Source organism: Aythya ferina (genome assembly GCF_964211825.1).
Source record: "Aythya ferina genome assembly, chromosome: 17".
Lineage (NCBI taxonomy): Eukaryota > Metazoa > Chordata > Aves > Anseriformes > Anatidae > Aythya > Aythya ferina.
Window position 1 is genome coordinate 8380810 of NC_140316.1, and position 24079 is coordinate 8404888.

The 24079-nt window shown below is 46.4% G+C and overlaps 1 protein-coding gene across 2 annotated transcripts in view; it reads right to left on the reverse strand.

The window, feature by feature from the left end:
• The window catches only part of BICDL1 (BICD family like cargo adaptor 1), a 54061-nt gene that overhangs the window by 7604 nt on the left and 22378 nt on the right, over nt 1-24079 (reverse strand). The window contains exons 3-10 of one of the 2 annotated variants that reach the window (XR_014698712.1): nt 14065-14181; nt 11876-12022; nt 10533-10712; nt 10011-10229; nt 8690-8833; nt 6235-6365; nt 3425-3545; nt 2374-2482 (exon numbers count right to left, since the gene is read on the reverse strand). Coding sequence is in view for 1 of the 2 variants with exons in the window: in XM_084538706.1 (XP_084394832.1) it covers nt 3425-3545; nt 6235-6365; nt 8690-8833; nt 10011-10229; nt 10533-10712; nt 11876-12022; nt 14065-14181 (1059 nt within the window). In the remaining variant the exon portion in view is untranslated. The remainder of the gene's footprint in view (nt 1-2373; nt 2483-3424; nt 3546-6234; nt 6366-8689; nt 8834-10010; nt 10230-10532; nt 10713-11875; nt 12023-14064; nt 14182-24079) is intronic. The other variant, XM_084538706.1, reaches the window with a different exon arrangement.

Genomic DNA, 24079 nt, shown 5'->3' on the forward strand with positions numbered 1-24079 from the left:
CCCAGCCTTGCATCTCCTTGAGACAGCATGGGTGATGGGGCTGCCCAGGGCTGTGGGTGCTAGTACCCATAGCCAACAGCTGCTTGGGATCCTGGTTTTGGGGGCATCAAGCTGCATTGGTGGCCTGGAAGCTATTGAGGGGCTGAAATTACTGACTGATACAAGAAACCTGTTTTTAGGAGCAGAGAGAATTTGCTGCTGGGGAAGTTGCAACATGACTGCCATTGAACTGGTCTGAGCTGCTCTTTATCCCTTCCCTCTCTCCTTTGGCTGTTCCTCTCTCTGTTTCCCAGCTGAATTTAGACAGACTGGGTGCTGCTCGTGGCTGGGCTGTCTGGCAGCCCTGGGAAGGATAATTTCTCTGCCAGCCAGCAGGCAAGGTCCTGAGCCCTGCGAGCCACCAGCGGGGTTCAGAGGGGAGCAGGAGAGGTGAGAAAGTGCCACCTTACCTCTTGTGACACTTCCAGGAGGGAAAAGGAACAACAGCCATCGCCTGAGCCTGAATTTAGTATGAGAGGATTCCCCAGGGGAGCGTTAGGGTGTGGAGCTACGTGGACTGGGGAAGCTTTGGATCTTTTTAGAGCAGGACTAGAAAGGGAAGAGGCAGAGGGAGAGTTATGGAGGTTAAGGCAAACATCAGCATTAAGGTAAGACAGGTTTCCAGAAGTGAAGCTGCCATGTAGAAATTTATGGCACTGGGATTTTGAAAGCAATTCTTCTGTCAGATGACGTGGGCACCCAGGCTCCAGCACATCAGGTCTGTGTCCTTGGTTAATCACAGAATGAGGAATAGATTTGATTTTATATATGCATTATATGTGTGTGTATATAGAAGATACGTTTGTGTATATAGAATATATATGTAAATATTGTCATATCGAACGTGTTCTGCCTTCAGTCTCCCTGTCTGTCCCATCCGTGACTAGGGCAGAGCTGTGGTCCCTGCCTTGGTGTGGGGCAGCACAGGATTGCCTGGGGACACAGCGGGAGGACAGACAGCAGGGCTACGAGACCCCTTTGACAAAGCGGTTTGTAAAGCTGGATGCCACGGCACTGGTGTGCTCTGGGCCTTCAGAGCAGGAGTTTCTGCTCTTTTCAGGAGGAGTGAGGCTGAAGGAGGTGTAACTGGTATTTATCCTTTTTGTGAGCTGGAACCAGGCTCCCTCATGTGAGATAAGGGCTGGAGCTGCCCTGGGTGACCCCAGGGGCTGGCAGCTGTGCCCATGCAGGCTGCAGCTCTCTGCTAGCATTGCAGCATTTTCTATCCTAACGCTGCCACTGGTGTTATTGCACTGAAGCCGCTGAGCTCTTGTTTCAGAGGAGCTCTCCTCACTTCTAAGTTTGCTCCATCTTCATTCCTACCCCCGTAACCTCTCTCTTGTCCCCAGTCAGATAATGACAAATACTAGTGTGGGGCAGATGAGGCATGGGGGCAACGTGCTATTCTTGTGCTAGCTTTGGATCTGTGACATTTTGACATTCTGCTTGTGGCATATTTTATAGCCTGCATGACTAGTTGCTCACAGAAAACTGTAATCTTGATGGTCCCTCATAAAGTGCAGACTAAAAGTGTGCAAGAGCAACATCTTGTCATTTAAAGTCTCTCTTCGTATGCCCAGCTAAAGCAGTGAATCTCATCCCATTTTATCAGAAACATTCAGCTTTGCAAGAAAGTCCCCAAAATAAGTAAATCACCTGGCTTCTTTTGAGACTCTGTAGCTGAGCTTCTGTTCTGGGGACACCAGGTGCTTGAAAACTATTTTGCTACGGTGTAATAGCACTTCAGGTCAGAATGTTGGAGACAGCTTTCTGCAGTGTGAATGGGCCTGATCTTCATCTCAGACAGGCTGCTAGGAACAGGATTGGGGTTGCTGTTTTGCTGTGGTTGGATGACAATGTGTAAAGACAGAAAGCAAATGCCTATTGTCAAAACTCTAAGCTGGGGATGTTCCAGCAGATACAGATGGTATTAAGCAAGTAGGTCTGAACTGATACCTCTTGTTCAAACTGAAGCAGAACTTGCGGAGTTCTCTATCACTTTCTAGATAATGAGGCTGAGAAGCAAAATCCCAGCCTGTACTTCAGGAAGTTTTCCAGATGCTAGATATGCTGAATGGCACAGGATTAATGACACGTGGACCTCAGCCTGGCTTTCCCCATGGTGACCTGAGGGGTAAAGCCTCACTGCAGGGTGCTGCCCCTTGTGCCCTGGACTGGTGCTGGGGGATGCAGGATCCTGAGGGGTGATGGAGAGCCCCCACTGGCTCCTCTTGCTGGATGATGGTGAGTACAGAGACAGATGCGGGTGATGGCAGCAGCAAATGGAGCAGGCAAGGGGATGGCAGGTGCTTGGCAAGGGTGCAGGGAGCTCACCTCAAAGGCAGGAGGGGTGTACGACTAAAGCTGTTGGTACAGGAACTGAGAAAGGCCACTAGATCAGAAACCAAAGGAGCCAGATAGTAAAAAGCCCTGAGGAAGCAAACTGTAAGCAGGAGAAAGAGAGAGAGAGAAAAAAAGAGAAACGAAAACACAGTGGAGTTGAAACAGGAGTGAGGTTGTATGGGAAAGGTTTCTACTGGTCAGGCTGGTCGTTAGTAGAGCTGGGGTCTTGCATGGTCTGCAGTAAATTGCTGTAACTGGCTCAGATCTTTTCTCTTACATCTGCTCCTTTTCTGTTAAAGCTACCCTCCCTCAGTGCTAGTTTCTTAGAGGACAAGGGCTCTCCTGTCAAGGGCTCTCTGTTTTTGCATGGGTCTTTCCCACTGAGCCCAAGCAGAGCATCCCTGGGGAAGCTGCCAAACTGCTAAGGGTTTGAGATTTGATTTTTGTTGTTAGATATTTTTCTTTTCTTTTACCTTGGTGGAGAGCTAGGATTTTAGCTTTTCCATCTTGCCAGATCTTCTGAGTGGATGAAAACAGTAAAGCTATACCATGAAACCATTGCCACAACCCTCCTGCCTCCCACCCTTCTGTTTAGTTATGGAAACACAAGGACATGCTGTGTTCTCATATCCACAAGACTGCGACCACCCAGAGGTACCTCTCGCGTGGACACCTCCCCAGAGAAACATCAGGTTGCTCTGCAAAGCATGGGATACCTGTGCCACGTGTAACGGTGAGATCTAGTTTGTTTCCCCATTTCAAATGGGTATTCCTCTATAATTAATTGAAAGGGTATAAGTGTATAACTGATTAACAGTTCACAGCTGAAAGGATTTGAACAGGGGGCTGTTTCCCCCCTCACCTCCACTCCCTCCTCCCTGATTACTGCTGCATCCCTGGCTCCTGCAGAGCAGAAATCAAATGCTCATGTCTACAGATGCTCAGGCTGAGAGCACAGTGAGCCCATGGGGAGGGGAAAAATCACCCAAAGTTGACTGCGTGTCCCCTGGACCCTGCCCTCAGGCGATGTGAGGCTGCTCACCTGCCAGGCCTCCAGCTGCTGCGAGAGGTTCACCTTCTGCTGGATAGCATCCAGCAGCTGGCTGTTGAGGGACATCATGTCGATCTTGCACTTGGCCAGCTCCACCTCCACTGCATTCTTCCTGGGGGAAGAGCAAGAAATGGGACTTTTGACTTATTTTTTTAATTATTTTGAGGAAATGTTAAACATGTCCTTGAGGAGAAGTCAACAAACTAGTCATTAGGCAAGTCTCTGGATTCCAAACAGTTCATCTCCTTTGTACTCCGGACTGTCTACTTATCTGAAGAGTGGGCCAGAACTGCAGACATCCTTACTATAAAAACAACAGATTTCAAGTAAGCACATTTTAAAAAAAAAAAAAAAAAAAAAGGAAAAGGAAAAGATATTCAGATATGCTACTGTGCAAATAATGTAGTATGCTTGAATGATGTGCAGGATATGCCATTAAAAAGGGAGAACTAAAATGAGGTAGAATCTACAAATATTTTTTTTTGCATTTCCTCTGTTTACTAATGCATAGGAAATTAAATGGTATGTGTTTAAAAAAAAACAACAAATAAGAACAAATAATCTTTCTCTGCTCACTCGATCAATAAGTTGCAATATAAAACAACAAAAAAAACAAAACAACAGCAATTACAACTCTGCTTTCATTTTCTAGAGATAGGACTTGGACAGAAGGAAGGAAGAACTGAAGGAAGAAAGTTTATTGTGGCATTTGCTTTTTGAGAATGAGGAACTGTTAAAATTGTTTGAATTACATATTAAGTTTTCAAGAAAGCTCCCAACTTCAATGGGGATGTGCTGGCCCTCAGGAATGCTGCTGTGTGTCTTCCCAGGCGTTCAGTGGGCAGATGAGCCCATGGCTGAGCTCTGAATGTGTGGTGGGTGGGATGCTCCAGCTGCCACAGGGTAGTGGGAAGGAGCTGTCCTCTGGGAAGGAGCAATTTCCTAAGCTGCCTGAGCTGGGAAATGCTGCTCACTGTGCTAGGAGAGCACAGGTAAGTGCAAACTGCCTGGCCTTAAGTTTTCAATTAATTGCTGTGTGATGGGAAACCATAATGTGAGTGGCTGTGAACCATTTTCCTTGAAAATATTTTTGGGGTGAATAATTGCATCTTATTAATTGCATCTAATTCATTGCCTCCTAAGAGCTCCCTCATGCTCCCCTACAGAAGAGCAGTTTGGGAATTTGTGTTTATATTCCAGGTAGTGGTTGCTTAACACCTTCTATTATAGGATCCTATTTTCCTATTGCTTCCCATGTTGCCAAACTTCAGCTTCAAGCTAAAAATTTTCCATGCCAGATGTCTGCCTCAGGCAGTGATTTTATTTTTGTTCAGAGGGGTTTTTTTTGGGAGTGCTTCAACAAAAGTGACTTAACCCTTGAGTTGCAGGGCAGGCAGAGCATTGCATGCCTATCAGGCTACTTGCTGCAGGGGAGCAGCCCCTTGGTGTGCAGAGAGGTGCTTTCATTTCCAGCAACAAGATGCCCTTGTCTGCTTTCGCTTGCAGCTACTGCTCATTAATCACTTGCCACTCAACCATGCACACTTGTCACGTCCCTTTTCTCTGGGCTCCTGCCACCACAGGACAGTCAGCTGTAAATGTTAGTGCTTTGTCCCAGCAGGGTCATTAACCACTGCAGAGAAGCTGTACCTTTCCACTCCCAGCTATGGGTCTGAGCACCTTAAATAGCTTTTTGCTATGAAGCTCCCCATTGCTGTTTGGATATTACAGTGGGATTTATCACGGCAGCAGTGTGTTGCCATAGCCACAGCAAGAACCAGCAACCCACATGCACGGGAAATGTCAGAACAACCTCTCCGCGCCTGGCTGTGCAGCTGGGATGCTCTTGATTTGTGCCAACAGATGGAGGTGTAACAGAGGAGAGTGACAGGAATTTGGTAGCTGGATACACAGGCAAGAGCAGCATGGATTATTAGGTCACGTAAAAAAATAGTCTTAGTGTCTGTGCATGCAGATTTAGCCCCCTGCATCTGCAGGGGTGCAGTGCTCTCACCTCCTCCTCTTGTGAGCACCTGAGGAGTAGGCATGGCTGTAAGGAGATGGACTGGTGGTGTCCTGGCCCATCTCATTTTGGAGGAGATTATCAGATGTTTCCTTTCTACCTAGAGCACAGAGCATGAGAGTTTCCGCCCTTCTGCTTGGGGAAAAGAGCGCTTGGGGCAACACTGTTCAGCAGTGCTGTGGGGCAGTGCAGCAAGCTGAGGCACAGGGACAGGGAAGGGGGTACCGGGCAGCAAAACTGCAGAGGTCTGCAAGGAGGAAGATAGTGAAAACAAAGATTCAAAATGGTGGGAGAATCCTGACCAGAGAAATAGAGAATCATAGGACCGGAGATGCAAAAAAGACCCTGGAGCAGGAAAAGAGAGAGAGTGACCAGATAAATGGTTTAGGGAAGAGATCCATGCAAAGTTGTAACAGGGATGGGCAGGGAAGCAGGGCTTGTGTGTCTGGAAGAACAAAAGAAAAATAAGAAGAACAGGACAAGACCTGGTGATTCCACTTGCTGTGCCTCAGACCAGTACCACAGATGGCAAAACAGGTTCACAGTATCCTCCTAAACACTCCCAGTCCTGCCGTGAGGAGGCTCCTGAGGTCTCCTGCTCTGCTCCTGACCTCCTGGCAGCATATTCCACCACCAGCAAGGCTGAGACTTACTCCATTGCTTTGTCACAGCTACTGAAATGTTGGGAGAGTGGAAAAAAAACACCCTGGAAGCATCTGTTGCTGAGGAGCTCCTTCACTGCTAACTCAGCCTGGCTTCGGCTGTTCACTGCGCTTACTTTGCGATGGCCTCGTCTCGGTCCCTGATGGCCTGCAGGAGCCGTTCACTCGTCTCCTTGTCTTCAGCAGCGCCTCGCAGCCGGTCCCGCTCCTCCTTCAGCGTTGTCATTTCCACACTCAGCAGTGTGACCTGTGGTCAGAGGGGAGGTGTGAAACTCAGGGTCACTAGGACAAACATACCACGAGCAGTAAAAAAAAAAAACAAAACACAAGCCAGGTGGGCCAACCTGGAGACTGAGGTCTCCTGCCTGTAGGAGAAGCTGCATCTGCAAGCAAAGGGGTTGCTGTTGCTGGTGCAACCTTTGGTGAACCATGCTGGCTTGCCTAGGGGTGCAGGCAGTGCTGCTCTGAGCAATACAGGTCACCAGGGTGGACTCAGTCACATTCAGCAACAGCACCGGGAGCCGTGCAGCCATGTGGGGCACGACCCACCTGTGACTTTGTCAGCTTTAAGCCCAGTGTGGCCCCAGTGCTGAAACACCTCCCTCTTTGAGCAGTTTGTCTTGTGCATGCATCCTCTGAGTCTTCCTTTTTGCCCTTTCTCAGCTTAAATTGTTGCCAATATCATCTAGCAGCAAAAGAAACTTCTTTTGGTGGGGGGAGCAACGATATCATTGTGTCTTCCAAACCGTTATGAAGCTGAAGACAAAGGATGTGAAAATTCCCTTTCATGCCACGGAAGGTGTTACTGGCATGTCTTAAAATTTAATTAGACTTTAAAATACGTGCAGTCTTAAATAGTCTGAGAGATGATCTGTTGTTTTGGTCCTGTGCAGAGTGAGTTAATAGGGTGTGAAATCATGCAAGGATCGCATTAGCACAGCTTTGCCATATTTCATACACATTTAATTTCTTTCTCTATGGCACACACATGCTCAGTTATGCTGCTCCACGACCTGGAACCCCTTCCAGCACCTGACCCACCTCCCTTCTCTGAATGCACCTTGGTAGTATGTGAGTCCTCAAAGAAATCTTAAAATAGAGGGCAGACAGTCAAAAAGGGCTCATCACACTGAGGATGTGGGAGGATCTGCTGCTAGCACGGCATGGTTGGGTCGGGGGGAAGGCAGGTGTGAGTGCATTGTGTCTGTCTGTATGCAGTGGCTTTGCTGTCCTATGCTGGGGAATGGGAAAACCCTCCCCGAGCTGTGCCCTCCCGCAGCCCAGTGTGGGACACACCGCTCAGAGTGACGATGTGATGGAGAGCAGGGGTGGGAGCTGTGTGAAAGGTGCTGAGCATTTCTGCTGACATCCCAGGGTGGTGGTGGTGGTGAGTCAAGAGGCAGAACTGCATTTGGGGATAGGTTTGGGGATTGTAATTGCACCAGCAATTGCTGGGATTTGCAGGTAGGGAGGGTCCTGAAGTCCTTCTATGCTAGGGACGTTGGGGAGGACCAGTCACAGCAAAGAGCAACCAAATGTTGCTCTTTCCTGGTAGCCCATCAAGGGTACATGGGCTTGAGAGCCATGCTGAGGAGGTGTTGCATCCAGACAAGTGTGCTGGTGTATGGATGGTCACTCAAAAAAGCTGTGAGTAAGCCTCTCGTGGTCTGTCAGCATAGCCAAGCTGCAGGGATCAAACCCTTGTTTTCACCATCTCAGGTGTTCTTAAGGGTGAAGGAGGACCTGCAGGTGGTGCACAGGAGTCCCCGGCAGCACAGCCAGAGCATGTCTCACTGGTGGCAGTAGTCTGGACCCTTGAAGATGGTGCTTATCGTGGTTGTGTTTCTGAGGAATGGTCCTCAGGGAAGAACAGGCACTAGGGCTGCTTCCTTGCTGCAGTCTGCATCTAATCAGCTGCTTCAGCAGCAAGGCATCCTTGTACATGCACAGCTGTCACTGCCGGGAGCATTTAATGATGCTCTTGCTCTGTTTTCTTTGGCAATGTGGTGGGAGCTCCCATAGCCCTACATGAGGCTGTCAGACCCTGGGTTGTGCTGACTTTTTGGTCAGGGACGTGTTTTCTTTTCCCTTCTCCAGAGGGATACAGCACCACGTACGGCACAGCAGCACTGGTCTGTTCAGCGGTTGCATCTATCCTTCAGTAAATGTAAATAATAAAATATAAAAGCACTAAGCCCTCTCAGTGCAAGCAGGATGGGTCAGGCTGGGTACCTACAGGTTCCAGCTCCCCACATCAAACAGCCTTGTACTTTGCTGAGAAAAGTTTAAGTGAGACAGGCTAGCTGCTAAAGCAGACTGAGTGCAAGGTTTAAAGGAAGTTTGGCTGCTTGAGATCATGTCTGGGATGGGCCCCTGGGCACTTGCAAAAGGAACTCATCTTACATATGTGAAGCTTCTGCAGTGAGTTTAACAGAGACTCCTTCATCCAGCCATAGCTGGTGCTTGCCCAGATGCTCCTGGCTACTTACGGTGATCTCTTCCATGGAAAGTGTGTCTTGGGGATGAACACTGCTGTTACAAGGCCACCCGTAAAGTATGGGAATCACCTACCTGGCTGTGCAGTCGTTGCAGCTCCTCCAAACTCTGCCTCAGTTTCCCCCGTTCTCCCTCCATTAACTCCCTCAGGGCTCGTGAGTCCTCACTTGTTCGCCTGATCTGTTCCTCCAAGGTGTCATCATCACTTCGCCGAGAGCTCTGAGAGCAGGAGAGAAATCTCTTGATCAGTTTTCACTTAAAAAAAAAATTCAATTACATTAATCTGCTGCTTGTTTGAGGTGGAGGGTACTAAACAAGGAAGATGAAAGTGTGAATGTGACTTTGGCAGCGTTTCAGTTTTCCTTCCATAAACCTCCACAGTGGAAACGTGCTCAGCCAAGGGTAGCGCTTCTACACATGATAAAAAGCATTCAGACATGGTCTCACATCAGCATAAACTGAATTTACTGAGACCTACTGACCACCTGGTAACATGTGGCTATAATCTCTGTGTTTGTAGACCTTTTGCTGGACTCTCTGGTTTTAATTTAACAAATAAAACTTTATCTCCTTGCTCAGCTTTCTTGCCAACTGCTACAGGTACTGAAATGAGGAGGGTGAGTGCTTGCACATGGCTCTGTAGTTGCAGAGTCTGCACTGCCTGCATCAGCATCGCCTCTCAAATAAGTCATACTGGCAATGCACTTAGCTTGCAGGTGATGAAAATAGGCCTGACTTGGAGCCTTTGCAAAAAGCCAGGTGTTTTCTCATAATTTTGTACTCCTGTGGATGCTGAGCAGTCCCCTGAGCCACCCCCTCTTCACTCACAGCATCAAGGCTGTATCCCATGAACACCACTGTGTGCCAGCAAAACCCTTCACCTGTTGATGGATTCATGTCTGGCAGCTCTCACCAAAACATTTGTATTCAGCCTCAATTGTAGGGGCAGAACCTATCTACATAGGGTTAGGATGGTTTTACAATATTGCTAATACAACAAGGTTAGGAAAATTGTAACAGAAACAACTGAACTGCAGTGGACAAGGCCATCTGCAGTATTTCCATTTTGAAAATCCAGCTTACTGCAAATCTAAAATAAAGTCTACTTTAATTAATTTTCCAGAACAACTCCCAGACTGAGAGTTGCTTGAGAGTGTAACCTTGAAACTCATGGGGTCTAAGCAGTGCAAGCTGGAATCCCATGTACTGGTTTGGCTCTTGGCTGACCAGTTGAGACACAGAGCCTGTTGTGCACCATGACAGCCCATCTCTGTGGGCCACAGAGGCTTTCTCAGAGACCAGGGACTTCAGGATCAACTGGGAGCTTGTAACAAGTTCTGTCACCTTGGCAGGGGGGCATGTGCAACAATGGGCTCTCACCATGCTACTGACTCACCGTGGAGTCTGCCCCATCCAGCACGTTTTGTATCAGTCTTTTCAGCTCGCTAAGAGCTGCCCGTAGGCTACCGGCTGGGACATCTTTGGCTGATGAGGTTTCTGAAGACTCATCCATGGAGGAGTCTGTGGAGACTGCGGAATCTGCGCTGTCATTTCCTCTGAGATGGGAGCAGAGATATCGCACTTGGCAATATGCTTCCCAGAGCTGCAGCCTCAGCTGGAATGAGAGAGCCCCATGTTAGCTTGGGATGTCAAGGCTGTGGAGGTCCACCTTCTATGGCATGGTGAGGTGTGTGATTGCTAAAGCTCACAAATATTCACCTAGATTGCTATGTTGGTTTTGAAATGGATGCAGAGATTTACTTGCATACAGTTAGAGGGTGTTCATAGCAGAGCTGGGACCACAGCCCTCTTTCTGGATGTTGTTTCAGCTACAAATTCCGATCCAATGCATTAAGCTCCCTCTCCCTCTGGGACTGGTGAAGTCCATGAGCTTTCCCAGGGGCAGGAGGGCAAATACCTGTTCTCGTTCTTGTTCCAGCTCCTCTGCCTCCATGCTCTGCTCTATCTCAGATAGCAGGGATGTGCTGGTTGTGTTGAAATTTTGGAGACTTCTCTCCTCACTGAGCTCTTCTACCTTCCCCTGCAGCTGCCGGTACGATAGCCGCACCTCCTGGAGCTCCAGCTGGCTTTGGTGCAGCTTCCAAAGAAAATCAAAAAAGCAGGGAAAAAAATGTTACTGGAGGTGATATGGACTGGATGAATCTCTTGGTTTGTGAAGGAGCTGAGAGGGAGGAACAGGTGGCGTGAAAGAGGGCTTCCAGCCAGGAGGAAAGTACCTTTGGCTGTTTTTACTATTTATTGGAGCTTAATAATCTCCAAATGTTATTAGATACTGTTTGGGCTTTGGAATATTCTGAAATATAAAATTAGCAGTTTAATCAGTGCTAAAATGAGGAACATTGTGAAGAAATTGGGATCTGTGTAAAAAAATCTTGCTAAAACTAACAGAGCAGAAAGTGAATCCAAAAAGAAAAGTAATATAAATACATACTGAAAAAAAAAATCTATATAGAAATATAAACATAATGATCAGCTAAATCCTAACACACAAAACTCAGATGTCAAACTCCCTAATTCACTGGTTTGCAATCTGAGTTAATGGAGTGTTTTAAACACACAAGATGCAACATTGGCATTGATTTGTTTTGGGGTTTATCTGTGGTCACCCAACTGTATAATTCTGTAAGCACTGGGCTGCAGTTTGCCTGAGGGGGAGCAGCCACTGCTGTGCACAGAAACTGTGCATGGGGCTGGTGCACAGCCAGGTGTCATGCGAGCAGTGGAGCTGAACGCACCAGGGCTGTGGATGCTGGGGAGGACAGTGCTGTCTGACACATCAGCAGGTTTCTCATTCCTCTAGGGAGAGGAAAAAAAGACATGTTGTTTTGGAAATCTGGGGGTACAGTGGTTGTCAGCTCGCAGAAGAGAAGTAAAATCTTGCTCTCCACTAAGAGGCCCAAAGTTGCAGACAGGCCAACCTGTTCTTCAGAGAATGATGGTTGGTGAGTTGGCTTGCTGTGAAACTGCTTGAGCTGTGACAACCACAAGGCTGGTTACTGTTTCCTGGAATAGTGTAAAGGAGCTTCTTCTAGAGACAGTTCTACTATTAAAAAAATAAGTAATATGACCACAGCCAGTGCTATCCGGTTCCTTTTACATTTCCTTCCTTGCATTTTATTTTTTCAGTTGTTCTGTCTCCCAGTTCTTCATTATCTTCCTTATCGATTTTACCCCAAACTACATTTTTGATGCAATTTCCCCATTCATTTGCTCCTCCTTCTCTTATTGCTGTCTCCTCACCTGCAGGTCCTTATCATGGCTTTGTCTCTCCAGGATGAGGACTCGGTCCTGCAGTTCCTCCACGGTTCCCTGGAGCAGGTCGTTCTCCTCCATCATGGCACTAAGGCGATGCTCCAGCTCCCGCTTTCTGTCCGTCAGCATTTTGATCTGCAGAGGAATGAGAGCTTGAGTTGGACCCCATGCTTTCCAGGAAGTGCAGAGGAGGGAAATCACATTTCCATGAGAGCAATGAAACAGAAAAAAACAAAAAGTATGTATGCATGTATACCGTACCTGTGTGTGCGAGAGAAAAAGTACCTCTGTGTGTGGTTTAACACTTAGGAAGGGCCTGAATAGATACTTCTTCCCCACACTGCAGAGGCAGTTCCAAAGGGTCTCACTGTGCATTGGCAGGCCAAGGAGCTGGCAGGAATGTCCAAAGGGATAAAGTGGAGCCTGGCCCTGTCTATCCCTTGTACTCTAAAACTTGCAAGAATGGGAGAAGTTACTTTTCCTGGCCTGCCCCTGACTGAGTAAAAGGTGGGATTTTCTCCTGTGTGAGCCCTGGACAGTGCAGGGAGAGCCTCTGGGCTCTTGCTCCCCATGGGGTTGTGCCATGGCACTGCCTGCACACTTTTTTTAATTGCTGCACATTCCCCAGGCCCTCATCAGGGATTTTTCTTTCTTTCTACTCATGACGACTCCTTTCTGTGCCATGCTTATTTTTAGTTTCCAGTGTTCAGCTGCCTTTAAAATTGGTTCATTTCTTTTAATTGTCAAGGGCAGCGGTTTTAGGTGAAGAGGGACAATGTGCCAAACAAAACCTCTGTGATTCACTTAGCTGGGAACAGTGCACAGGATGAATCAGCATTAGCCAAGGTCACTTCTTGTTTAATGAAGAAAAAGGAATGTTTTCCCATATTTGTGCACACAGGACCTTTGGGGACTATGTATGCCATTCACCACTTCAGTACAACCGTAAATATTCCCTATGGTCTCCTTTCAACTCCTTTCAACATGGGCCATAGACTAATTCAGCAAATTCCTACCGCTTTCTTGGCCTCTACGGGACCCTGTCTTTTCGTTGCTTTCCAGGTTGATGGAAATGTTTGGTTGCATGAAGAAATATTAGCAAAGTGTGTGACCTTGCTATTTCTGCAGGGTAAAGGCTGCTGTAGGTATTAGAAAGCTGCTTTTAGGTGACTAATGGTTTCTGAAATATCTCTTCCCACCACCATCATGATTTGTGTGGGTTGGAGAAAAGGGGTGCAAGAAAAATAAGAGGTATAATACAGAGATTGTACTGAGAGTAAGTATTTGGTATCCAAGCCGGTAATGAACACCCTGTGAATGACTGCGTAACAGAAAACTGTTGCTCTGCTGAGGGCCCTGGGCCATAGGAACAGGGGAGAGGGATTTGGAAAGCAAGAGACAGGAAGAAGGTGAGGGGAGGCATACACGGTGACAGGCATGCATGGTGATGGGGATGCACGCGCGGGCAGCCCCCCTCCAAGCCTCCATACTTACTTCAAGGACCTGCTGCTCCACACCAAGGGGAGGGGAAGAGAAGGCGAGGGACCAGCAGGGAGCAGGTGGGAGCAGGAGAGAAGAAGAAATTGAGAGATTTTAGGAAAAGCTCTTCCTGATAGCTTAAAAATAAAAAAGCGGCAGGGTGGTAGAGTTGAACATCTGCCCCACTAGCTCCAGTGAGTCCCATCAGGGAAGGAAAGAAAAAGGAAGACAATATCATCCCTGCTAATGTACCAGAGCTAAACAGGCAGGGGCTCCTTGCTTTCACGCATGCATGACTGAGAGGCAGGAGAGGATTGCTGCTTTCTTTGCAAGCATGAGGAATAACAGAAGAACAACCTTGCAGACCTTCCCACCATGCCCCAGAGTTTAAGCTGATACAGACAGCAGCCCCAGAAGACTTAACTCTATGGTTAAGATCCTGGAAGATCCTTCCCATCTGTTCATTTGCAGGTGTGCTTGTGCCTGAGACAGCAGTACAAGCTGGCCCTTGCCAACCTGGCCAGCTCTGTGTTGCACCAAAAGTCCGTACCGGGGGAGTCTTCTGCACCACAGCTACCAACCTGCTTGCTCACCCCAAGCAACTGGGTTTGTTTACCCAGTTCCGAGTGGTTTGTTATATGGGTTGGAGCAGCCCTGGCTGCCTTTCAAAGTGGAGAGGCTGAGCATGAGTTACTCACCTCAGCCTGGAGGCTCTCAAGCCGCACGATGTGTTGGCTGCTGGAGGAGTTCTTCTCCCGAAAGTCCTCCCGAAGGGTGTGGACCTGCAGGGAGAGCTGCCGCTCCACCTCGGATGCCTGCAAGGAGAAACCAGCTGGCATTACCCTGGGGGTTGTCCCATGGCAGTTAGCTCCTCCTGCACAGGGGAAAGTCTGCAGACCTGCCCCCATATGACTTCTGCACAACCCCTGGTTTTGGCAGAAACTCTGAGGCCTGTAGAGTTTGGACCAGGAAAAAGCTCATCCTGAACAGAGGCTGAGGAGAGCAGCCACTTAGACCATGTAGTTTTCCTACAGGACTGGCACAGGGACACAGCCCATAACTTCCTCCTGCTGTAAAATAACATGATGACTCCTGTGCCTCACAGGGAATTTAGTTTTCTTCATGAGCAGTAGCCCAGCTGGGGCTGAGGAGGCGAGCAGGCCGCTCACAAAGGCAGTGAGGGAGCCAATCTCCACAGACCCCAGAAAACACCGCTGTTGGATTTACCTCTAAACCTCTGAACATCTTTGGTGCAGCTTTAAAACAAGTGCCCTTTGCCTCTGATTCCTGGCTCCTGGCAGGGCCAGACAGAGAAGCATCCACTCCAGATGACTGTCAGTGTGGCTTCGCTGGGCTTGGCCCTCTTTCCCATTTTGAAGGAGGGATGCCCCAGTTATGTGGGGTGGTTTGAGGACAGCGGAAAGGCCATTCCTTACCTACAGGATCCAGGCTGCAGACAGGCTGTATAAATGACAGCTTAGACATTTAACTACCCTCTGGACAGTTTCACTGCTGATTTTTATACAGCAAACACACTTGTTTAGGTTTGTAGGAGAACATAAGGTTTTTATGACAAATCCCTAATGAGATAGCAGAAATGGATGGTTCTCTGTTTAATTAGCCTCCACCAGGTTCCATTACACTTAGGCACAGACTTCCCCCCTGGCAGATTAGCTGGAAGTGAATTAATCCCCCTCAAGATGTGGCACTGCCATCCTGCTCAGGGCACAGGCAGAACTGTATGTCCAATGGTGAATGCCACCAGTGGCCCCATGCCTCAAACAGGGATGTAAGATGGGAGGGAGAGATGGGGGCAAGGAGAGAAAACCCCCAGCGGGGTCAGCAGTTGTTGGCAGGTTTGGGAGTCTATCTGATGTCCATCAAATGTGGGTCCAGGCTGACAGGGAGCCCAAGGCAGCAGCTCTACCAAAGGGTGCAATGACTTTGTTCCAACAGCTCCTGACTTAAGGAATGAACACAGATCCAGCCTGAGCTGCCTATACAGATGACACTATCCCTTTTAAAAATGGTCCCTTAATTTCTGCAGCCTGCAGCAAATTAATCCAAATCAGAAGCAAGAGACAAAAGGCTGTTCCGCCTCCATCAGGTAGAGAAACTGTGGCTACCCCAACACAATCTTTGCAGGGGCAGCAGGAGACAGAAACATGGCTGCAGAAATCAGCCAGGTTCTGACCACTGGCTGCTGGAACAAGAGTTTCTTATAATAAGAAAAAATCTCGTCTACCAATTGATTTTCAGTTTCCTTCCTATCCTATGTCAGCATAACCAGTATTTTCACCTTCTTTAAAGCCTCACAACAGAGGCTTTTGAGTATTCCCTCTGCCTCCCCCATTTATTTATTAAATAAAGATTCTTTGCACAGGCAGAGCACACAAAACACAGTGACAGCACAGCTCTATAGGGAGGGGGTGGTTATTTTTCTTCTCTTAAGCAGCTATGGATCTCAAGGCATCCTGAACTGCTATTAATTGGTGACACTAAAGAAGATGGATGGATTGTGCTTTCTGTGAATGATTCACTTGCATTTGTAGAGACTGCTGAAACATCTTCATGCTGAAATACGCTGCAGGAGCTATCAGGAATGAAAAAGCACCAGATGAAAAGCACCAAAGGATTTTGCCTGCAAGATGCTGACCACACTCCCAAGGAGCACAAGTGGTACCGGATGACACACCAGTATTTGATGGTTAATTGTATAACACAATTTATATGCTAGAACAATTCTATGTACAGACAATACAAACATACAACACAGCAGTAAGAAACAAGGGGATGTAAAGGCATTGCAAAAATCTCTAGTAAGACAACATACAGCTGCTGTTGCTAGTTCTGGTCCCTGTGCTCAGATCAGAAGGGCTGAAAGGGTGATCATGGAAAATCTGTTATATGAAAGGAGTCTAAAAGAGGCTGGCTTGTTTTATCTCATGCAATGACTGCTGAGTGTGGGCTCCCTATAAATATATCGTGGATTAGCACACAGAAGGGAGAAGTGCTATTTAAGCAGAAGCACAGTTTTGACAGAACTGATGTGAATAAACTGTGTAAGAGTATATTGAGGCTGGGAATGGGAACGTTTCTAAGTTTCCAAGGCGTTGCAGTAGGATTCCTCCTTCTGCACCATCACAGTAGGAGGAATGGTAGCAAAAATGAATTTTGTGATGGAGCTGGATCACTTTATCACGCAGTTTCTTCCAGAGGACTGCCTATGACAGAAAGGAAATGAATTGACCTCAAAGGTCCTTTCTGGTACCGCGCTGCTTGCAGGACTGTAAGGTTTCTATTCTCCAGCTTTAAATCATCATCTGGAATGATTTGCTGTTCAGCTTACACACTCACACATCTTATTCCTGCAGTTTTAGCCCACCTGGAGGGAAGAAAGAACTCACTGCTAGTGTCTAGGGCCCTAATGCAGACAGCATGTCACAGTGTCATCTCAACCTACATTGTTCACATCCTATTTATTGCAGTAGAGAAAGTAAAAATAACATTTTCTTTAGCCTCATGGAGTGCAGAAAACTATCCCTGACCATAGTTTAACAGAAATAAACAGAAATGACTGCATCATGTGTTTCCCTTCACAGGAGAATGAGGAAAAATCCTCTTTTTTTTTTTTTTTTTGTTTGTTTGTTTGTTTGTTTCTCTAGGCAGGGAAATAGCTGATGCATTTAGTCTCACCTTTTTCAAAGATACAAGTTTTTGTATGAAAGAAAAAGTCTTCTGAGCTGAGCTACAGTTAGTGCTGTAGAGTTTTCATGCTACATTTGTTTCAGAGGTTATTAATACTGCTGTCAAATTACCCCTTCTAATTGATTATAAAGTCTAGATTTTCATGTAAATTTGAATATTACATAGATAGCCACTTTGACAGTGTACGATATTCTGCAGGTTTTCTGATATATTTTTATGTGGTCTCTGCTTTGTTCTCACACCTCTGTAGGTGTGTGCATACATTCACATGCATTTTAAACCATGAGCCTGCTACTGATTATTTCAAACATGCTCTTTTATTTTATATCATCAGAGGATGTAACCTTCTATCTACATTTTCCATTCATTGCTCAAATAAGCTATGACTTTCATGTCTGCTAAACTGAAGTGGATTTATTCTGCCTCAGCCAGTCTGGCTTTGCTCTTATTATACAAACTGTAGTGCTTTCTCTTCCCCATCAGTGTTTTCCTAAACATTAAAAGTTAGAACCTTTTTGTGGTTACATCAACCATTTAGTAATACATTGATTTTGTTAGAGTGAAGTAAAATTCATTTTGGAAGGGCAGACTTATATCACCCAATATCGTAGCTTTTCTCTGTAGTTAAGAAAGAATTAATTTCCTGGGTATAGGAAAATTAGCCAACACAGCCACCAGGCAGTGTTTGAAACATATCTGCAAAAGCATAGACATCAATTCACAATTAGATATATTCAATCAACTGTGAGATTTGTTTTCTGGACTTCAGGCAAGGTTTAGATGAGATTTGGGCAATGCAGGACGAAAGGAAGAGCAGGACATTTTGGTCTCTGCTCTAATTAGGGACTTCTTTTCATTGCAAGGCTGGTAAGTTTCTCTCCTTATTAATTCTAGAGTGCTAAAACACATGAAACCGTGTACATATTTGGCAGGAAAATGGGTACTGGTTACAATAACTCCATGGGGTTTAACATCTGGAATATATGACAAATAAATAAAATAAATGTAAGTAAACTGGAGCACTGAAGCTCCTGTCAACAGGGGTGCTTTGTAACATTTGGGATGGACTGTGAGAAATGAATGGCCTGCAGGTTAGTTTCATGAAAAGAAAACCCTCTTTTGGAGGAAGATTTGCTAAAGAATTCTAACTGCATACAAAATACCCAGCTATAAGTCATGTCAGAAAGAAAAAGAGAATGCAAAAAGTCTAATGGACTGTAGCTGGGTAAAGAAACCAGTGCTGCCATATGATTTACTTCTACAAACAAGATGATTCAAATTTAACAAAGGATATTGAAGATTTACTTGCCTAAAATAGCTAAGGAAAAGAAACCCTAATTAGTGCTAAATTTGTAACACTCAGGAGAGCGTGTTACCCCTTTTATTAATTTGCTAATAGCTCAGTTCAAGGGACTCCCCGTTCCCACTGTGGTACCATTAACACTTCCAGTCACTAATCGCTGCCTACTCTGGCTCCAGGTTCCTGGATTCCCAGCTCTTCACATGGAGGAAAATATATTTGGCTACTGAAAAGCAAGCAAAGGAGAAAATTACAAACATCTTGCTTTAGAGTAATAATAATAATAAAGACCATTAATCTGGCTGCTAAGGGAGGCCCGGGAGGGTTGGGGTTGCTCTCCCACCACCACAGGCAGCACCCTGGTGCCCGCCAGCAGCAGTGGGAAGCCTGATTTTCTGAGCTAACTGACCAATGCCAAGGAAGTGGTGAGGCCATGGCTGTTGTCCAGCTCCTGGCACACCATAAACAGCCATCTATATTTTGCATACCTTGAGGTTGCCCAGTCTGGGCATCTTTAAGAGATATTTACTGAAGCTTTAAATTCAGGTCAAATTTAAATTGTTATTCGAAGCATTATTCTATCCAGGAAACTGCTTACGTGACAGCGACCACACAGCACTCGTTATTCATCACCTTTTGAGGGCTCTGGTTTGCACTTGCTGACTGATGTGCACGGAGGGACTCCCTGAGGGATGGCCCCTGCGACGTTCACAACAGCCCCGTCAGGGCAATGCTGCTGTGGTGGCTTGACCAGACACCCACACAGCTGTTCTCTCACTCATCCTCCACAGGATGGGGGAGAAAAAAAGGTGAAAAAGCCTGTGGGTTATGATGAAGACAGGGAGATCACTTACCAGTCGAGGAGATCACTTACCAGACAAGGAATTCAAGATAAAGGCAGTGACTGGGAGACGGACAAAGCTTGGACTGGGCATAGCCAGGGACAGGGAAAATAGTGGGGATTTTCTTTTTGTTGCTGTAAGGTGGTGGATGGAGGAGGGGTGGACCTGCATGGAGTGTGTACATTGCCCACCTTTGCCATGCTGTGCTGATTTTGGTGTGGGGAAACGTTTCTGTGGCTGATGACATAAGAGAATGTTGTGAAGGTTGCATGATGAGAGTGGATTGTAATGACAATTCTTAAGTATGTGTTTCATGGAGGTGAGGGGTAGATTTTAGGAGGCATCTGTGCTGAGGAGCTGGCAGCAGGGCTGCAGGGGCAGCTGTGAGGAGAAGCCAGGCCGCTGGTTCCAGAAGGTTCCACAGCAGCCTCCCCTCAGGGCTCAGCTGAGCACCTCAGCAAGCTGGTGGTGCTTCAGGGAAATTCTGGTAAGAGAGGGCAAAAGGCTGCCTGGCAGTGAGGAAAAAAATGTGAGTATCAGCCCTGAGAGCACTGAGGTGAGAAGAGAGGAGGAAGAGGAAGAGGAGAAGGAAAAGGAGGAGATGGTAGATGGTGCTGCAGGTGTTGTGGCCAAGATTCCCCTGCCACCCATGGAGGAGTCCACAGCGGAGCAGGTTTGTCCTGAGACACTGCAGCCCATGGGAAGGATGCATGCTGCAGGGGAAATGTGTGAGGAGAAAGTGTCAGAGAGGAACCATTAAGGATTGACCACAACCCCTGTTCCCCATCCACCTGCGTGGCTCAGGGAAGGGAGGGAGAGGAGGTGGGAATGAGGGAGTGAAGCTGAGTCATGGGAGATGAGGGCGGAGGGAGCATTATTGCTTTAATTTTGTCTTTGTTTCTCACAATCCAAATCTATTTTAATCGGCAATAAATTAAATTAATTTTCCCCAAGTTCAGTGTGTTTTGCCTGTGGCAGTAATTGGTAAGTGATCTCCTTGTCTCTGTCTCTGTCTCAATCCACAAACTTTTTCATCTTATTTTCTCCCCCCTGTCCTGTGGAGGTGGTGGAGTGAGAGAACAGCTGGCAGGGCCAAGGTGAACCCACCACAGGCACACAATTAGCTTTATCAGCTATCAACTTTATTAGCTTTATCAGTAATCTGCAGTTACACACTTTGCACATGGGAAGACATGGCTAAGCTTTCTCTGGAGGACCTCTTCCCGCTGCTCCCCAGTACAGAGCAGGCCATTTGGATCTGGGGAGCGATGCTCATCATGACCAGGGCCAGCATTGTCCCCATCTCTGAAAAATGACATGGTGGGACTGAATCCTCCTCTCCCTGCCTCGTCCGTTGCTCTGCTACTGTCCAAGTTTGGGGAATTCAACCACACAAAGTCTGTAGTAGCTTGGTCCTGGTGTGAGAGCTGTTACCACACAGACAAGTTACATGGGAAAATGAGAATTTAGGAAACTGGCAACACTTCCAAAATATTTTGTTTGTAAACATCCAACACAGGTTGTTTGCATTGATCCCATGCTATCCTTTTTAGAAAATCTGTTTTTTTTACACTGTGAAAGTGCTAGGGTATCAGTATGTAATATATATATCTATTATATACCCACAAGCTATAAGCAGTCTAGCAGGTGGATTTGATACTAGTAACCAAAGTGAGTATATCTGCTTACGTATTGCACGTATGATTTACTTTCTAACACAGATTTCCTTTTACTCAGGAACCACCTCTGTAACTTGCCGCTGCACCCATCAGCCCACTCCCCAGTGATCTTGTTTCTGACCCTCAGTTCCTTCACATAGGTAAGATCTGTGAGCTGGCCGTGGTAGGGGCATACAGCATCCAGTCTGCATTGTCCTCACTGGGTCCTGGCACTGAAATCATACGTCTATGTGAAACTGTGTACAGAATGTGGTGCACTCTCTATTACCTTTTTCAGTGCAATTCAGGCAAACTACTGCATATCTGGCACTTGACACCTTCATACCATATGCCCTCATGCCCAGCTATCTGCAATGGTCTTTATGCCATTGAGGGTCTCCTCCTGGTTATTCCTTCTCCTTATTCAGGGGAGCCAATAAATCCATATCTGCTTAGACAGAAGGGTTTGACTATGTGGCAGTCTGCCTGACCTCATCTGTTACGGCCATACAGGTTGATGCGCCTTCCCTTAACAGACTGATGTTGTAGGGCACAGGCCCACTAGAGTGATTGAGCGGTCCTATACTGACAACAGAATGGATGGATTAAAGAAGAAAGCATTTTTTTAGTACAAAATTGACCTATCAAGAAAGAAGGGAATCAAAGACCTAAAGGATGAGGGTTTGTAATTGCCAAATCAAGGAGCCTGGTAACCGAGACAAAGCACTGAAATTGCTCTTATAAGCATCAAGCTTAGGAGACATTACTGTTAGGAAATGTCTCTTAGCTGTGGCATTAAACCTACTTTGAGAGGCCTTTGTGAGACAAAGGAGAGCAGTGGCATCCCATACTCAAATCTGCACTTCTTATACAGCCATGGTGTTTTAGAAATAAGATACTTTATTGCTTGCAAGAAAATGAAAAGTCTTTGCTCCAGATCTGTCCTCTCTTCATTTTTTCCCTTCTATAGGACAAACAGTTAATTGCTCAACTTGTCCTTTAACATCACTCCTATTTACCTGAGTTTTAAACTAAACAAACCCAGAGCGTGAGTGGTTTCCTTGCAGCACATCCCAGTGATGCAGTGGATGGCAATGGGTTAACGCATCATCAGCTAAGATGCTTCACACCTGAGAGGCAGAGGCCAGTGGGGGAGCTGGCTATAAGAGAGAACAGGGCACAGCTGGTACTTTTTTCTCTGTGGGGTTAGGCTTGTACCTGCCCTTTGAGATAGGGAAGTGTTGTGAGAGCACAGATGTTTAGTTCTTTGGTAAAAACCTCCAGAAAATGTGATTCTGTTCAGCCTGAAGTTGGATTGCCTGTTCTGAGGGGAAAAGTGCTCATGTTGTCTGGCTTTGGTTGCTTCCCATGTTTCTTGAGGCTGGAGAGCTGGAAGTGCTGCTGGAGATAACTGCTGTTAATGCCCCGACATGATAAGGTACTGCCTTTTTTTTCCTTTTCTTTCCAAGTGTCCTTGAAAAATCCTTTTAATAGGGATAGTGAATTCTTACTGCATCACCAAGTACAGAAGAGTGGACAGTCAATGGTTTTCTGGCAATGCCATTCTTCTTAACTTTCCTGGAAGACTACTTGATACAACTAGTTTATAAAGTGAATATATGTGGGTTTGTTTGGAAAAGAGCTCAAGGGAATGAATACAAAACGGTGGTCTTCATCTTCTTTGTCAGTGAGTACTAAGATACCTGTTTGGCTGAAGTCAACAACCACTAGCTTAGGCTAAAGCATCTTACAGGATTAGGAACAGCTGCTTGCAGCAAAAACAAAGACAGTTGTGTGCCATATGGGGGTGGGGAGGGGGCAACTCTGGCAAGGTGTAATGTGTATGTTCATTGTTTGGAAGAAATAGCTTCACAAGTGGATGTGGATTGTGAACGTGTTTTAGGAGGTGCTTAAACAAGAGCCTCCCTTTTTTTGTGGTTTATTCTTGACCTAAGCATTTGGCTCTTGTGGAGAGAAAAATACAGTGTGTGGAAAAATGAGTCAGCCAGCTTCCTGTGGGAGGGACTGCCGGAGGCCCGCTGCTTTGAACGCTGTAATAAATTAGCACTGGAGATAGCTCAGAGGACAAAGTGTGCCTGGAGGACACGCAATGCTAAGCAGTGCACCCGGTGTGGCTCTTGTTCTCTGTATGCAAATGCTGCTTCCAGAAGAGTGGGAGATGAGACAGCCCCACACAGGGGCTCCCAGGGCTGGTGTCTGTCAGTGGGCTCAGAGTGGGGAGCTGAATGCAGGGCTCGTTGGCAGCTGCTCGGCTCCTGGTTGTTGAGAAGGAATGGAGTAGTACCGGCAGGCTCTTCTAGTTCTGAAGAGATGCTGCACATGACCTTGACTGAAGTATTTGTTGCATGTATTTGCAACTGGAGGCAGAAAGGCTTACAGCTTAAATCAAGTCCATGACCCTACAGCAGAGCTGAGGGGAACTGTTGCATTAATTTCAGCGGAGCATAGCTTGGAGCCAGTGTATTGCAGTGGGGTTTGGGGCACTCAGTTTAGAAAAGCCCCCCCCCAAAAAAAAAATCCACACCACTGATGTGTGAGACCCCAGTTTCTGAAGTCTTGCCTTGATGTAGCAGAGGAAACTGGAGCTGTTTGAATGTGGGATGGCCTGTGTTTAACATCAATAAATTGAGTTGTCTGCTCTGCCAGGTAAATTCTAATGCATTTCTAATACTTAGTTTCCATGAATAGGTTATTTTTCCCTGACAAAAGCCATATTTTATCACAGTGCAGCATTTTGGCTCTGTTACGTTGGATGTGGGTTTTGAGTGTTTGAGCTTAATGTGACTTTTCTACTCAAGCTAAAGGACAAAAAATATTTCTTCCAGTAAATTCCTAGTGAGCCATAAGTATGGGTCAGGTGATAGTCTAATGAAATATAAAATGCATAATTAATTTGGAAGTAGTTGATGAACTGGAAGCATAAATACTTCAGTCATTAAAACCTCCTAGAATAAAATGGACACTTATGATGGCTGAGGCAAAGAAGTGCAATATATAGTGCTGCTCTCAAGGGGCTTTGCTGTCTTCCCTGGTAGCCAGAAGTCATGATAGCAAATCTCCATTCTTGAATTTTACTTCTTATGAAATTGTTTTAGTCTAAGACTTTTTAAACCCAGAGGTGTTCAAACTCGCATATCTGTGCCTGGAAGCAAGACAATAATTAAAGCCAGAGTAAGAGACTGCA